Source organism: Dipteris shenzhenensis, chromosome 5, assembly GCF_047967505.1.
Source record: "Dipteris shenzhenensis isolate YYH24624 ecotype China chromosome 5, Dip_SZ_1.0, whole genome shotgun sequence".
NCBI lineage: Eukaryota > Viridiplantae > Streptophyta > Polypodiopsida > Gleicheniales > Dipteridaceae > Dipteris > Dipteris shenzhenensis.
The window spans coordinates 35,808,816-35,825,726 of record NC_141600.1 but is presented as its reverse complement, the minus strand read 5'-3'; the positions used below and the strand labels follow the sequence as shown (position 1 = coordinate 35,825,726).

Here is a 16,911-nt window from a genome sequence, read left to right as displayed (position 1 = left end):
GCACATGTCTTGTTGGTCGGCAGTACCTCTTGTGCACCAATTTTAGTCGGCATCCATCCTGCCCCTGAATGCAGAAAATTTGGCAAAAATTTGTACCCGTACCCCGGACTATCAATAGCAGCCTGTACCGCGGACTATCAATAGCAGCCTACTGCTTCATCAAGAGCCTCTCCCCCCCTTCCTTCATCGCGCATCGGGTCGGCTCCCGTCTTCACCCGTACGACTTTATTAAGGGGTTCCTTGCAGAATTTATTGGCTCTTGATTTTTTGGGTTCGATAGTTCTCTGTTTGGTATTGAAACACATGGGGGACCTCAGCCACTCAAGAAATCATAAGTCCTATCTAAAAAGTACGGATCTCCACACCCAGATACAGATCCCAATCCTTCCCCACTTCTCCGAAACTCAGAAGTTTGATGGTACTACCTATGACACCTGGAAGGATAACATCGCCGCAGTTTCAGAGGGGGACAGACATCCTCTTCTCCATTTACTCTCTCGTACAGGTTCCCATCTACCAGATTCTCTTCACCGACAAACCTTCCTCATTTGCACTACACTCCGAGTCTTGGATTGTTTCTTTACATGGCCCCAACCGGAAACATACTCTCGAGGGGGACTCTCCCGTCACCATCCTTCAACAGTCCGGCTCGTCATCGACAGTACCAGCTTCTTGCGGACTCACCCAGCTCCCTGCTTCTTCTCTGGCTACTTAACACTCGACTGGATCTCGGCTTTTCTATCACCACCCTCCACGATTGTTTGCCCCCTTGCACATCGTCAGGCCTGCACATCTTTCCCATCGCCAACTCTACATGCCCATCTCGCAAGTCAGCGCAGCGATGGAATGCCAAAACCTTCATCCTTCCGGCTCTTTCTCCCCTGCCCCCATGAGCTTCCCCTTCCCACTGAGCTTGCGAGCATTCACCGCTTTTGAGCTTCCTTGGCGACCATCCCCTGCTTCTGAGCTCGTGAGCTCGTGAGCTATGAGCTTTCCAACTATGGCTATGACGACCAGTCACCGTTTCTGAGCGTGCAGATGCTTGAGAGCTATGGCTATGGCGATCATTCACCGCTTCTGAGCTTTGCGAGCTATGGCTGTGGCGACCCCAATTCTCGCCGCTCTACCACGGGCTATGTTTTCTTCTTTGGCTCTGCGGCTATCTCCTGGTCCAGTAAACGCCAACCCACGGTCGCCCTATCTTCCACCGAGGTTGAGTATCGGGCTATGTGTAGTGCCACCTGTGAGGCTGTGTGGCTTCGGCGCCTTCTTCTCGATTGTGGTTTTCAGCAATCCACTTCTACCACACTTTTTTTTGTGACAATCAAAGCTGTATTGCCCTTGCCCGCAATCCGGTTTTTCATGCTCGGACAAAACACATTGAAATTCAGTACCACTGCACGCGAGAGAAGGTTCTTGACGGTACCATTGTGCTCCTATTCAGCACCACTTCCGACAACGTCGCCGACATATTTACCAAATCTGTTTCTCCTACCCTTCTCCAACGTCATACCAGCTCTCTGGGTCTTGTGCCACACCCTGGAGCTGAGAGGGGGTGTTGAGAATCAGCATCTCCAGGAGTGGCCAGCCGACCAGCCCCCATGCAGCAAGGGGGGCCAGAGGGGGTAGGCTGGCCAACCAGCTGGTCAGCCCAGTTGGCCTGACCGACCAGGCTGGTCGGTCCAGCCAGACTGGCCGACTCCCCCCCTGGCCTGCCCTATAAAAGGGCCTCCTTCCCTTCACTTCCTCCATCACTTCTTCCAGCAGCTCCTCAAGGCTCTTGTCTTCAGCATGCTCCTGGCCATCTTCACCGGAGCCTCCCTTCAGCTGTTCTGTTGGCTGCCCACGCTCCCTCTGCAGATCTTCTGGTGCACCAGCCTCCTCGCTCCAGGCTCCTCCTGCCTCCTCGTTGCAGGCCCCTCCAGCCTCCTCGCTCCAGGCTCCTCCTGCCTCCTCGTTGCAGGCCCCTCCAGCCTTCTTGCTCCAGGCTCCTCCTGCCTCCTCGCTGCAGGCCCCTCTAGCCTTCTCGCTCCAGGCTCCTCCTGCCTCCTCGTTGCAGGCCCCTCAAGCCTTCTCGCTCCAGGCTCCTCCTGCCTCCTCGCTGCAGGCTCATCCTCCGTGCTCCACGCTCCTTCAGCCTCCTCGCTCCAGGCTCCTTCAGCCTCCTCGTTCCTAACCAGTGGTGTAGGAGAAGAATGGCACTGGTGCAGCTTGCCAGTTCTCCTCATGCCAAAAGCACTCTCTTGCTACATCTCTTCAAAGAGGGTATCCCTCCCACATCCAAAGTCACCAGTCTGCATGGTCCCCTTGTCTACTTGACCTTGGATCAACAGCTCTACTACCCAACCATTCTGATCCTCTGCCACCATACCATATCAAGAAAGTGATCTTCTATGATATACCATATCAAGAAAGTGATCTTCTATGATATCTCAGTGCAAAACAAGGTTCTAGCTGGAGTGTAGTACCCTCCCTTTACTGTAGAACACTGCAGTAGTATGCCTCCAGATACAGTAATACTAGCTGAATTTAAGGACTCCGGTCTTGGAAACTGCCCTTCCTTGGCTCCTCGTCTGTATAGCATAATCTCTCATGCCATGCCTTGAATCAGTCTCCGCATTCCATCGTCCTACTCCTCTCAATGTAAGTCATTCCTCTGCTGGTCTTCTTGTAGCCTGTGCCTTTGTTGTAGTTCCTTCAGTCAAGTTGCCGAGAATCTACTCCAAGACCCCAAGGACTGCGCTGGGCCGGAATCCTACTATGGCCAACCAATATACTCCAGGCTCCTTGGATGATACCCTCTAGGTCAAGGACCACGAAGGTGCCAAATGAGTGGCTATCTATTCCTTGTCTATTAGGACGACATTGAATTAGGATGAGCCATACAATTATCAGTATCCCTTCTCGGTACTGGGTGGAGGATTATTGGAGAATGAGGTCAACTCCCCGATTGTAAGGCCCCAAATGAGGAGAGCTCGGCGGGTGACACCTGTAGGAATGTACGGGTGTGATGAGGAGAAAGAGGCGGCACATCGGCTGCCATGTGGGTAGCATGGAAGTATCCTTCTTGTATTTTATTTGGATCCACCATGGCAGATCTGATCCAGCCAGGACAGCCATAGTGTTGGCCGTCCATAGGGCCAAACATGGGACCCTATATTGAGGTCAAATGCAGTCAGCTTAGAGCCTTTCAAATGGGACTGCTACAGCGCCTTCTTATAGGCAGGCTATGGCTTTAAAAATGGGTCATTTAGAGGCCCTGAGATTAGACTGGTCAGACCGTAAGGAAGCCTTATAGGGCTGCTGCAAGGGTAGGTGTCATATGGACAAAATTCAGTTGGCAGCCACTGTAGGCTGCAATGTAGACACAAACAGTGGGTAGCATGCAACAGTTCAGTTGACAGCCACTGTAGGGTGCAATCTAGACACAAACAAAACAGTTCAACCAGTGCAGGGTGAATACCAGGCACTAGCAGAGGGAGATCTTGGCAGCAGCAGGCAAAGGCACCAATACACATGGTTCTTCCAGTTGGAGATATCATAGTCAAAGAGTGTGTTGGTGTGAAGTGTGATCTAGTACTAGTCTATGTGCGAGCCTTGTGTGAGTGCCACGTGTCATCATGGGACTTATCCCATCTGCACTAGGTGCTAGTGTGTGAGTGAGTAAAGCCTATATAAGGCTTGTACTTCACTTATGATGTCACACTTGATGAATAAATGAAAGCATTTTGTCATGTCTTCATTTGAGCATCATTTGCTCACACCCTAACCTTCTCTCTCTCTCTCTCTCTCTCTCTCTCTCTCTCTCTCTCTCCCCCCACCATGTTTCTAACATGGTATCAGAACTTCTTCCTGCAGCCTGCAGCCGCCTCAGCCCTGCTTCATTTCGCCCCTTGTTCTTTTCCGCATCTAGCTATCTCTTCCTTTGAGCTTATCTTGCCTCTATTCACCTCCTCCTTGCACCCATTTGCATCAGCTTAGAGTCTTCACAGCCTGCCGCCTCCATCCGGATTGCCTAGGAGCTGTCTTGAGTGCTCTACGTTGTCTAAGCAGCCTCCTTACTTGCTGGTCGGTTCATTGTGCCTGCACGGGTGGACCTTCAAGGCCGTTTTGGAGCTTTCCACCGCCAAAATCAACGTCTTATGTGCTGCTGCTACATAGCTGCCTCCAACAGAGGCACTTCCGATCTATTTCCAGCACTCCAGCATACATATACCAGCCAACTTTTACTGTGGTGACCTGCTGGAGCACTTTGGAGTGCCTTGCTGAGCCGCCTTGCAAGTTTTGAGACCTGCCTTCGCATTTGGAGCACCTACAGCTACCGCCTTTCACATTTCGGACCTGTGTGCATTTTCGAATTCTTCAGGCCTTTGATCAGCTGCTGCAACTATCTACAGGAGCACTTCATAAGTTCGACTATTCAAATTTCGAAGAATAACAAATTTTAGGGTTTCAGTTCAGTTGCTCCAAAGTTGGAATACAGCCTGTTTTGAAGACATTTGGAGCTGTCCTACGCTGTTCTTTCATGGCATATACTGCTTTTCTGACCTACAGCAGAAACCCTAATTTTTGCAAACCCTACATTTCAGAAATTAGGGCTTTCCTGGTTTTATCTTCTCTTGGTATATTTGAAGGCATATCTATACCCTATCAGGTCTTGGCTGTTTTCACTGCTCAAGAGACCTCCATTGATGGAAAGACAGCCCTCCTTATTGATGAAACTCATGTCAATCTCCTAGCTGAAGAACAAGCTGAACCTGAAGAGCCCCTGGAGGAGATACATGCAGCTACAGCAGAGGTTTACGTCTTCTCTCTTGACGACGAGGATCCATTTGACCAAGGTTGAGCTTTTTAGCCCCCTATGCTATGTGTGTTTGTGTTGAGTCAAATAAAGGTTCTCAGCCTTGAGTTGTCCCTCTAAAGTGAATGTATTTGGAGTCAATAAGAGGTACTCTGCCCTGGGTTGTCCCCCAAAAATGAATGTATTGTCTTTTACTTTGGTTGATGGTATTGACCACCCAGTTCAGAGTAAGGGGGATGACGAATGATGGTTTGCCCTTGCCGGTCGCAAGCTGACTGAGAAGTCACTATCACAGTGGAGGTGTTGGATAGTTGGACTTGCTCTTTGCAGTATTGCGGTGGAGGGGGATCGGTCTACTCTTTGCGCGTTGGGTCTCACACTCTTTGCTCTGAAGGGGGGTGTTGGAGATATCATAGTCAAAGAGTGTGTTGCTGTGAAGTGTTGGTGTGTAATACTAGGTGATCTAGTACTAGTCTATGTGTGTCTTGTGTGAGTGCCTCGTGTCATCATGGGACTTATCCGATATGCACTAGGTGCTAGTGTGTGAGTGAGTAGCCTATATAAGGCTTGTACTTCACTTATCATGTCACACTTGATGAATGAAAAAAGTCTTTTGTCACGTCTTCATTTGAGCATCATTTCCTCACACCCTAACCCTCTCTCTCTCTCTCTCTCTCTCTCTCTCTCTCTCCACCATGTTTCTAACACTTCCAGCAGCTCCTAGCTAGTAGAGCACATTCATACTATGCTGCATATATATGGTTCCCATTGGGGGGGCATATGGACACAGTTCAGAACAGTGCATTTGACAGCCACTGTAGGGTGCAATCTAGACACAAACACTGGGTAGCAAGCAACAGTTCAGTTGGCAGCCACTGTAGGAGACACAAACAAATCAGTTCAACCAGTGCAGGGTGGATACCAGGCACTAGCAGTGGGAGATCTTAGCAGCATCAGGTGCAGCAAAGGCACCAATAGAAACAGTTCTTCCAGCAGCTCCTAGCTAGTACAGCACATTCATACTATGCTGCATAACACCTACTGCAGACAGAGTGCTGACAGTTTTGGGGCTCATCCTTAAGCCACAGATGGAGACACGCAGCAGAAGGAGAGACCAGGAGCATTTGGCAACAGTTCTAGCACCATTGAGCAGGATCACACAGTCCACATGCTGTAAGTTGTGAGTCACATTTGCACTTATATTTGGTCCTACCTGTGGACATATCTATAGAGTTTTGACTGCTATATTTCGCCGTCTAGCTTCAGTTCTGAGCGTTGATTTATCGTATATGCTTTGTGCACCTACACAGAGGAAGGATCATATCTTGTGGGTTAGGGCTAGTAATCTATTATTTTTCCCGATTAGCTTGTCCCAGCAAGCTAGGCCCATCCACTGTTAATCTCTACGTGGTTGTCAGTCTATACTCTAGCAGGAATACCATCAAATGATTGTTGGTAAAGGTCTTGAGGAGTATCTGCCACTTTTATCCCCTGAATACTTATCTTGTAACAACCCTTGTGACAGTTTGCCCTACATTGCTGAGATAGAGGGAATGAAAGAAGGGAGCAGGAAAGAGGGGAAGGGCAGAAGGACGGTGCAGGAAGAGGGAGGATGGGGGGTGGGGGAAGGGGGGGGAGCCTTATGTTCTCATCACACCCAACCTTATGCTGCATTTGACACTGACGAATCCCTACTCTAATGACCATATTGTTCTTCTTTTTGTGACTTGTGACGAAAGCAACATCAACTAAAACTTCTCCAGCAAGGAAGTATGGCACTGTAAAATGTAGTTATTGCAAACGACAACCTTCCAAGCCCATGCCGATTCAAGTAATGACCCTTTTGCTGTCGTTTGAGCAGCAGCTACATTGTATCCACATAATAGTAATTAAATTATAGCCCTGCCCTAAGAAGTCTAAGAGTATGCCCCTAACACGTGGACAACACCCAGCAGAGTTTTGAGGGCTCAGCATGCTCTCTTTGTACTCAATCGTTGTGTCTCCTTAGGACTTACCCACACCAGGAAAGTACTCACAAGCGAAGGTATGGACAGAAGGGAAGAAAGACTCACAAGCGAGAAAAGGAAACAAAGAGAAAGATGAGGTGAGAAAGAGAGACGGAAAAAGGAACACAAAAGTGTAGCCCACTTTGAAACGCGTAAAAGCAGCTCTCGTAGCACATCGTGGAATGCCATCGAAATTAAATGCTCGTACTTATTCCCAAATTTCTAATCATAGCAAAAATCCGTCTGGGGTCAGAAAACTAACAAGTTCGTAGCGATTGCCGTCCAGTTCAAATGCTTGATAGTATCTCTTCTCAAGCTTTCCTCTTCCTCCTCTCTTTATAACTTCCCCAAGAGGTTTGACGTCAACTCCCGAATCTTCGTCGCTACCTCCACCTGCCTCTTTCGTGATCGTTTCATCTTCTTCGGAATCCGAGAGCTGCGCCAGCTTTCTCTTTCCCATAACGGACCTCTCAGGTCTGGAACATTACAGAATGCAGCCTAATTATTAAAATAGGTCAAACTGGGTAGAATCATTCTACAATTTCATATGAGTTCTGCGACCGCAGCGGCAGGCACGCTGGAAGAGGGACAGAAACGGTTCGTTTGAAGACGGATCCACTCGCGGCTACGCCAATTCTGGCAATTAATGGAGTCGAAAGGGGATGGCGATTCGCTCCAGAGCGCGAGCGGGAAACGTCGGAATGAAAAGACAAACGGGAAATTCGAAATTACAGGGAAGATGGACAGAATTGAAGAGAGAAATGCACCTTTCGAATCAAAACGACAGAGTTGGGATTGAATGATCGGAAAGTTTGAACAGAAAAATACACTCGCTGCCAAAAGCAATGTGTCCATCACACGACAATGGGCCTTGGCTACGTGTCAAGATGACAAATTGGATTTTATTTTCTTTCTTATTTTATTCTCTCACATTTTCAGATTTGTGTGCGCCCTAGTATGTCCCCCCCATACCTTGATAAATGTATATATGTTTCTTTTTCTTTTTCTCTATTAAGAAGAGGTTTTGGGGGAAGACCATGGGAGAATCTTGGAGCGTTCGATTAGATTTGAGCAATATGTACCATTGGCTACCTTTTTGAGTGCTGACAAACTTCTTCCCTCTTGCTCTATTTAGTTAGTGATTGATGTCCATGCCTTTTCGTGTAAGAATGTCCTCAAACCTAATCAACAACAAGTCGCTCCCCCAAGCAGCATACATCTTCACAACAATATCAAATGTCAAGGGTTGTGTTTTATTACCAACTTGGTAATGTGCAAAGATTTGTGCCTTTTGGGAATTGAAGCCCAACAAGTACATGAGTAAGGCTATGCCTACAAGAGCTTATAATTTATCCTTGGTTGCAACCTATAGAATCTTGTGACATGGACTATAACCATATGAATTGCCATCCTTTGATCTTGCATCTAACTTGCCTAGCCGCTGACTCTGAATCCTCCCTCGCATTGAGAATATGCATCAAAAGACAAGAATGTTGTAAGACTTTAGATTGAAGCAAGTATATATAGGGCAAGGAAGGCAATTAAAAATATTTCTATACTTACTAATTTGTTGACTTACCAAATGGTTAAAAGGTCAAAAGCCATAAATTTGAATAAGCCTTGTATGGGGATTATCCCCAAAAAATGGGTAAATTCAAGCAATAAGTACCATTACCAATTTGGGTAAGCCTCCGAGAGCACGACTACTGCTATTAATGTGGATAAGACTCCTTCACTGAGCCCAATTATCAGTAAAATGGATAGGATTTCAGCAAAATGTACAATTAGATTGAGATCCCCAAAAAGGGTTTAGAATCATGGTTAGCTGAGATACCATTACAAACATTAGGACATGGAGAAACTTGAGGACAAACATCATTAAATGATGATATGCCAGTGGCAAGTTATGATCAAGTTCCACTAGGTTGGCAAATTCTATCATCAGTTTAAATCAAAATACAAAGAGAAGAAATTGAAAGGATACTTCAGGATCATGGATAAAATGTAGTGCAAAGTCATAGTATAGTCCTATGAGAGTCAGTAACAGATCTGCCCATATCCTAGGCATCTATAGGTCGGGTTTAGTTTGGATAGCTACTGCAATTAGAATTATGTATCAGAGTAGTTCCTTTCCTCCTTCAGCACTCATAGTTCAACAATGAGGGTTTGGTCCCTCTATACGAAGAATATCCAACTTGCATCGACATACATGCCAATCATGTATGTTCTTTTGTTTCCTTGAAGGGAGGATGGCTGGCATATATCAGAGATGATCTTGGTCACATATGATTGCATCAGATACACAAACAGAAGTGTATTACACAGAGATAGTACTATGTGTGGGGGTTAAAGGTCACTGTGCCTTTACCCCGGTTATGTACAATACTCAAACACATATATAAATGAATGAAAAAGAAGATTAGGGTGGTTCTGCACCCACCAAAACTTGTGTAGCTCTCTGTTTCTCTCTCTCCTTCTTCCGTTCTTGCTTCCGTTGAGAGCACTTTCAACTGGTATCAGAGCCCGGGTGACCTAGCTGAGCGTGCGTGAATGCTTGAAGCTCAGTAGCTCTGTGGGAGGAAGGAGAAGCTCTGTGGGAAGCTTTGTGGGCGACTTTACTTGCATCCGAGTGTGCAGAGACCTTCGAGGAACCTTTGGAAAAGTTACTTTGGTTTTGCGAAGTGGTTTTGAGAGCCTGTTAAGAGTTTTCAAAGAAAAAGTCGTTTTTTGAGCTTTTCCCTGTTCCGTTCGATGACAGAGACTCCGTATTGACTTGTAGAGGCAACTATTGCTTGCTTTTGGTATCCACTTCACTTCAGGAGCTTGGAAACACCTTCATTCTTGAATTTGGGATCATTTCATTGGATTTCTGACTCACTGTGTGTAAGTTTCTGCGTTTTTTGCCCGGGTATTGGAACTCAAGTTTGGAGCAACCATTTGCAGATCTGTCAGTTCCGGTGGACTCAAAAGGTCCTTAAACTTCTATGTTGCTCATCATTCGCACTCCGGTGGAGTTTACAAACAGCTCTGTTTCCATAAACGTTTTTCAGTCCGTGTGTTGGACCCAGTGATTGAGACCACGGTTTCCAAAACTGTCTATCCCATTGCGTTCCGGACGCCCAAAAACCCCTACATGTCAGTTCTTGTGCAATTCGGTGGAGGCAGAGTTATAGATCTCTGTGTATTCGATTTCGTCTCTCTGTTATGCATTTTTCATTCTAAGGTTTTGAAACCTTAGATTTATGCCACATGGCAGTGGATAAGTGTTGACTCCCATTTCTCACTCATCGGCGGTTGGGATTTTGGAGTTCTGGCAGAAGAGAGATATTTACAGATTTTCTTGCTGAGTCCGATTATGCAATGGCGCCCATGTTTTGAGGCATCTCAGGTTCTATTTTCAGTAGCGGTCATTACTGTGGGACTATGATTTCTTGAGCATACCTTATGCAGATCACTCTGGTTGCAGTTTGAGCAGTGTGTGCTCATTCGTGGTATGCATTGGGTTGCAGTGGATGATTTATAGGCCATTTGGATGCATTGCGGTCCTTATTGGATGCGCTGATAGGCCCAAATTGCCTTGTGGGATGCTATTTTTTATGGACGCTTTGCACATGGATGCTATTTTATGCTGAGGGACAGCTTTGACACATTGCAGGTGATGCACTGATAGTGCTATGCTCTCTTGGATGAGATATTATTGATGCATATGCTAGTGGACGGTGTTTATGCTTGAGTCATTTGGCACTTATTGGCATTTTCTTTTGGGCCAGATTTGCTCATATGGATGCATAGTATATGCACATGAGTCAGATGCATCTTTTGATGCTTTGAGCTTTGAGTTTTGGTGATATTTCACTCTATTGTGGCATACACATTTGGGTGCACCTAGTATTTGGTGTGATTCTCTCTTGCAAGCACTAGCATTTGGGATTTTGTTTCATTTGCATCATGGCATCCTCTTCCATGTCTGAAAAGGAGTTTTTCAGCATTAAAAAGTTTGATGGGACAAACTTTTCTTTGTGGAAAGAACAAATAAGGGATGTGCTTATTCAAAAGAAGCAGATTAAACCCTTGGCAGGGATTGAAGCTAAGCTTGCAAATATGTTTGAGGATGATTGGAATGAGTTGGATGCATTAGCAAAGTCTACTATTAGACTTCATCTTGCAGAGTCAGTTTATTTCATAGTAGTAAATGAGCAGACTACGGAAGATTTGTGGAAGAAACTATGTGCCACTTATGAGAAGGAAACTGCCTCTAATAAAGTTTACCTCATGAAGAGGTTGTTTGAGCTGCAGATGAAGGAAGGGGTCTCCATTGCTTCTCACTTGAATGAATTCAATATTATTTTCAGCCAGCTTCAGGCTCAGAAGATGAATTTTGATGCGGAGACTAAGGCAATATTTCTCTTATGTTCATTGCCATCCTCATGGGATACCTTCCGTACAGCTGTCAGTAACTCTGTACCTGGTGGAGTACTGAAATTTGATGATGTTGTGGGTAGCTTGTTGGCTGAGGAGATTAGACAGAAGTCTATGGACGGCAACAAGCGAGATGCAACCTTAAATGTGCAAAGGGGCAGATCACAGTTCAGGGGGAAGTCCCAAGAAAGAGGGAAGTCTCGTAGCAAATCCAGGGCACGGAACATTGAGTGTTACCACTATGGCAAGAAAGGCCATATAAAAAAGGATTGCTACAAGCTGAAAAGAGAGCAAAAGGATAAGAAAAAGAATGCAAATTGGGGTGCAAATCAAAAGGAAGAGAGTCCAACAGAGGATAAAGAAAAAGTGAAGATCGAGGAGATCAATGCAATCACACATGATAGTGACAATGACGTTCTCTTCATGTCTAGTTTATCTGTAGAGTTGCTTACCACTTCAGATGATGCATATTCCCAGGATTGGATTTCGGATTTTGGTGCTTCATTCCATGTTACTCCCCATAGGGAATGGTTCTCCACTTATGATAGTGGAAAGACAGGTTGTGTGCATCTGGGAAATGACTATGCATGTGACATAGTGGGAGTAGGTGACATAAAGTTTTCTTTTGCAAATGGGTCTGCATTTGTTTTGAAACATGTGAGACAAAGCTGACCAAGAGTCTTATTTCAGTGGGTCAGCTAGATGACTGGTTTTCACACCACTTTTGGCTTTCAGAGTTTGAAAATTCAGAAGGGCTCTATGCTTTTGGCCAGGGGTGCCAAGTGTGGGACTTTGTATCCCTTACATGTATCAGGGGTATTTGATCATGTTGTTGCAATAACTGAGCAGCCAAGCACTTCTTTATGGCATTGCAGGTTGGGGCACATGAGCCAGAATGGAATGAAACTCTTATGCCGTTTGGGTTATGTACCGCATTTGAGTTTCTCTGATTTTGAATTTTGTGAGCACTATCTCTATTGGAAGCAGACTAAATCAGCCCATAAAAGAAGGGGAAAGAAAGAGTTTGAAAAGCTTGATTTGGTGCATTCAGACGTATGTGGTCCCATGCCTACACGGTCATTAGGCGGGGCTGAATACTATGTGACATTCATTGATGATGCAACTAGGAAAGTGTGGGCTTATGCTATAGCTCGGAAGAGTGATGTGTTCCAGGTATTTCAGAAATGGCTAGCCTTGGTTGAGAATCAGGCAGGTAGAACGCTTAAATGCCTACGGATTGACAATGGTGGAGAGTATCTCTCTCATGACTTTCAGCATTTCTCTGATACGCGTGGGATTAAGAGGGAGCTCACATCTCCTCGTACTCCAGAGCAAAATCCAGTTGCAGAAAAGATGAACTGTACCATTCAAGAAAGGTTGCAATGCATGCTTTCCAATGCAAGTCTTTCTGGTGGTTTTTGGGCTGAGGCAATGAAGACTGCAGTGCATGTGATCAATAGATCACCTAGTAAGAGTCTGGATGGTGGTATTCCTGAAGAGGCATGGAGTGGCAAGAAGCCCTCTTACTCTCATTTGCGTATATTTGGGTGTGAGGCATATGCACATGTGCCAAAAGAGCTTCGAAAGAAGCTAGATCCTAAGTCTAGGAAATGCATCTTTTTGGGTTATGGTGAAAGTGGAGAGATGGGCTATCGTCTCTGGGATCTTGAAGCAAAGAAGATCATACGCAGCCATGATGTGGTCTTCAATGAGAAGAAGATGCATAAGGCACCCATGAGGGATGTGGAAATGAGGAGAATCACTTTCCAGGATGTGGATCCACCTGCATATGTTAATAGACAGCAAGCTGTCCATGCACTAAATGTGCAAAAAATGGTACCACCAAGTACTCCCACAGGTATACAATCAAGGGTAGATGATGGATCATCTATTGGTGGAAATGATGAGCCAAATGTGGCTGATATGCAAGTGGGACAGCAAGTTGAAATGCCCTTGAGAAGATCTTCTAGAGTGTCTAGACCACCTGATAAGTTTGTTCCAGGGGTAGACTATGTGATGCTTACTGATTGCGGGGAGCCTTCTTGCTACAAAGAGGCTATGATGCGCGAGGATCAACGCAAGTGGGAGTATGGTATGCAATCAGAGATGAGTTCACTTATGAAGAATAAGACTTGGGACTTGGTTTCTTTGCCACATGGAAAGAAAGCATTGCCATGTAAATGGGTCTATAAAATGAAGGTCACAGGTGATGATGTGCCTAGGTACAAGGCCCGTTTGGTTGCTAAAGGGTTCAAGCAAGAGAAGGGTGTGGACTTTGATGAGATATTCTCTCCGGTTGTGAAGATGACCACACTTAGATGCATGCTTGGACTAGTGGCAGTAGAGGATATGGAGCTTATGCAGATGGATGTCAAGACAGCTTTCTTGCATGGGGATTTGCATGAGGAAATTTACATGGTGCAGCCGGAAGGCTTTGAAGAAAAGGGCAAATAGCATTTAGTTTGCAAGCTGAAGAAGAGTCTCTATGGTCTTAAGCAAGCGCCTAGAGAATGGTATCAGAAGTTTGATGCTTTCATTCGGTCCCAGGGTTTTAGAAGGAGTGAAATTGATCACTACCTCTACACTAAAAGGGCTAAGGATAATAGCCTGATAATCTTGGCACTATATGTGGATGATATGCTATTGGCTAGCAAGAATACTTATGAGCTAGATGCATTAAAGGCCAAGTTGCATGAGGCCTTTGATATGAAGGATTTGGGACTTGCAGGTCATATTCTTGGTATGTGCATCATGCGTGATCGGAGTAGGAAACTCCTTTGGCTTTCACAAAAAGAGTATGTTACAAAAGTATTGCAGCGTTTCAATATGGAGGAGGGGAAGGTAGTGAGTACTCCATTGCCTCCATATGTGAAACTGAGTCATACAGATAGTCCCAAATCAGATGAGGAAAGGGCCATGATGGCCAAGGTTCCTTATGCATCAGCAGTTGGGAGTCTTATGTATGCTATGATAGCTACTAGACCAGACATTGCATTTGCAGTGGGAGTTGTTAGCCGGTATATGGCTAATCCAGGAAAGAGGCATTGGGAGGCAGTTAAGTGCATCATGAGGTACATGAAGGGTACCAAGGAGATGTGCATCTGCTTTGGTAAAGGAGACATGCATGTACTTGGGTATACAGATTCAGACTATGCAGGGCATGTGGATAGTAGGAGATCCACTTCTACTTATGTGTTCACCTTTGCAGGTGGTGCAGTGTCGTGGATGTCTCGTGCACAGAAGTGCATTGCTTTGTCTACCACAGAGGCTGAGTATGTTGTAGCCACAGAGGGTTGCAAGGAGGCTATATGGCTTGATCGGCTAGTGGGAGATTTTGGGAATTCATACAAGTGTACCGACATTGCATAGTGATTCCATGAGTGCTATTCAGCTAGCACAGAATCCGGTCTTTCATGCAAAGACCAAACACATTGAGGTCAGGTACCATTTCATCAGGGAGGTACTTGAGGACAAGCGCATAGAGCTTGTCAAGGTTCATACAGATGATAACCCTGCAGATATTCTGACGAAGAGTCTACCTAGTCAGCGGTTCGAGTATTGTCGTGTATTGATGGGCATTGGATAGTATGCTCATTGGTTGTTCTCCCTTAAAGGCACATTGTCCTTTAAGTGGGAGGTTGTGGGGGTTAAAGGTCACTGTGCCTTTACCCCGGTTATGTACAATACTCAAACACATATATAAATGAATGAAAAAGAAGATTAGGTGGTTCTGCACCCACCAAAACTTGTGTAGCTCTCTGTTTCTCTCTCTCCTTCTTCCGTTCTTGCTTCCGTTGAGAGCACTCTCACTATCCATATCAGACCTAATACAAATGCATGCCTTATACATGGGGGAAGATTATTACAACAATACATTGTTGATGCATATAGTAGCATGAAAGAATCTAGGTTAATATGGATACACAATCATCAAGCATCCTTTCATGCAGAAGTTTATAAGGATTGGCATTCATGGTTAATGCATTTGATGGGATATGTACTGTACTTGGCATTGCTATAAGGCATAGAATTGAGTTTCCATCCTCGTTGATGGGAGTGCCATGATATATGTGCTAGTTATACGAGGATGTTGTCACAAGTGTACAGAGAAAGGGTAAACTAACTTTGTTTATTACATTTTCTTGCAATCCAAAATGGGCTAAATATCCAACTCATATCCAAAGGATTACTTCCTATCAAAAGTGCACAAGGCCACCTAGATTTTGACCATCCGTGTATTTTACAAAAAGCATAAGGATATGATGAAATCAATAACAAAGTATAACTTTTTGGGTAAAGTAGTTGCGCATGTTTGCATGTTTGAGTTCCAAAAGAGAGTTTTTCCACACTTTCACATACTGTTGATTTCATAAGGTGCCTTTAAACCTATAGAGGTGGTCACCATGATCGGTTGCATGTGCGTAGAGCTTCTTGATATGACATTGTTACCTGAGTTGTGTGAGATATGTAGGCAATGTTACAATGTTCATGGCCCATGTGGCACACTAAATCCCTCAATTGCATGCATGATTGATGGTAAATGCATTCGCCATTACGCACATTCCTTATCTCAATGTACTGGAGTAGGTAATGATGGTTATCTTGTTTACATGCGTTGGGATGATGTAGAAAAATACAAAGTGAAATAGGGTGTCAATCGTTGGATTGTGCCATTTAATCCTTTTCTTTCGATGAAATACAAGCACATATCAATATAGAAGTTTGCTCCACCATCAAATCAGTTAAGTATTTGTATAAATATCAATATATGGGCCATAATACAACAACAACTAGGATGCAAATAATAAATCATATAGTAGGGCAAGGAGAATTGCATAACCTGGTGGTGTCATCAATGAGATCCATAGATACCTAGATGCACGTTATGTGTCAGCATTAAAAGCATATTGGTAGATTTACAAGTATGCTATGTATGATGGAAAACTTGATGTCCAAAGGTTGCAAATTCATATTCCCGTGTTGAATAATGCAATATTTTGAGATGATGATGATGATTTGCATATAGGAAACAAAATAGAAAAACTAGTCTCATAGAATGGTTTAGATACAATGAATTGCAACATGATGCAAACAGTCTACCTTATGGGGCAACTTTCCCACCGAGTGGGTTTGGAACAAAAACAATAAGAAGTGGACTAGAAGAAAGTCAAGGCAACAACATTGGGTGAATTCTGTTATAGCAATTGATATTTAATGCGTATGTTGATGAATATTTTCAAAGTTGTAAGGCTTTTGATGACTTGCACACTTTTGAAGTGCATTGTTAGAGGCTCATTGGAAAGTGATGAAGAGTGGTTTTTGTGTATGCAAGAGGTTGTGTTCGATCAAAGCAAGATGTAGATGCCTATTTGTCATAATTTTGGTAATCTATGAGCCTGCATCTCTTGGATTTTGTATGATATATTTTCTTTAGCACTTTCAGTTTGTTTTTCATGCATTGGAAATAAGTGTGGAGAATTCAATTGATTGTCATGCAGGGACAATAAAGCATCAATTTTGCATTTAGAGTACATTCTTTAACAGCATGGGCTAAGGTTGGCATGTTTCAATGGGTTGCCTACTATGGATAGATCATCTTATTTTCATTATAAATGGTTTATTGCGAGGGATAATATTTGATGTTGGACAAGAGGCAAAAACTTCTCGTCATATGGAAAGGACTCT

At 44.6% G+C, this 16,911-nt stretch overlaps 1 protein-coding gene across 1 annotated transcript in view; it reads right to left on the bottom strand.

Annotated features, from left to right (window-relative positions):
• Positions 1 to 7,705, bottom strand: part of LOC147901955 (ASI1-immunoprecipitated protein 3-like) — a 74,506-nt gene extending 66,801 nt beyond the window's left edge. The window contains exons 1-2 of the mRNA XM_087374872.1: positions 7,575 to 7,705; positions 7,070 to 7,283 (exon numbers count right to left, since the gene is read on the bottom strand). Of these exons, the coding sequence (XP_087230998.1) occupies positions 7,070 to 7,267 (198 nt within the window). The 5' untranslated portion in view covers positions 7,268 to 7,283; positions 7,575 to 7,705. The remainder of the gene's footprint in view (positions 1 to 7,069; positions 7,284 to 7,574) is intronic.
• Between the last annotated feature and the right edge of the window lie 9,206 nt (positions 7,706 to 16,911).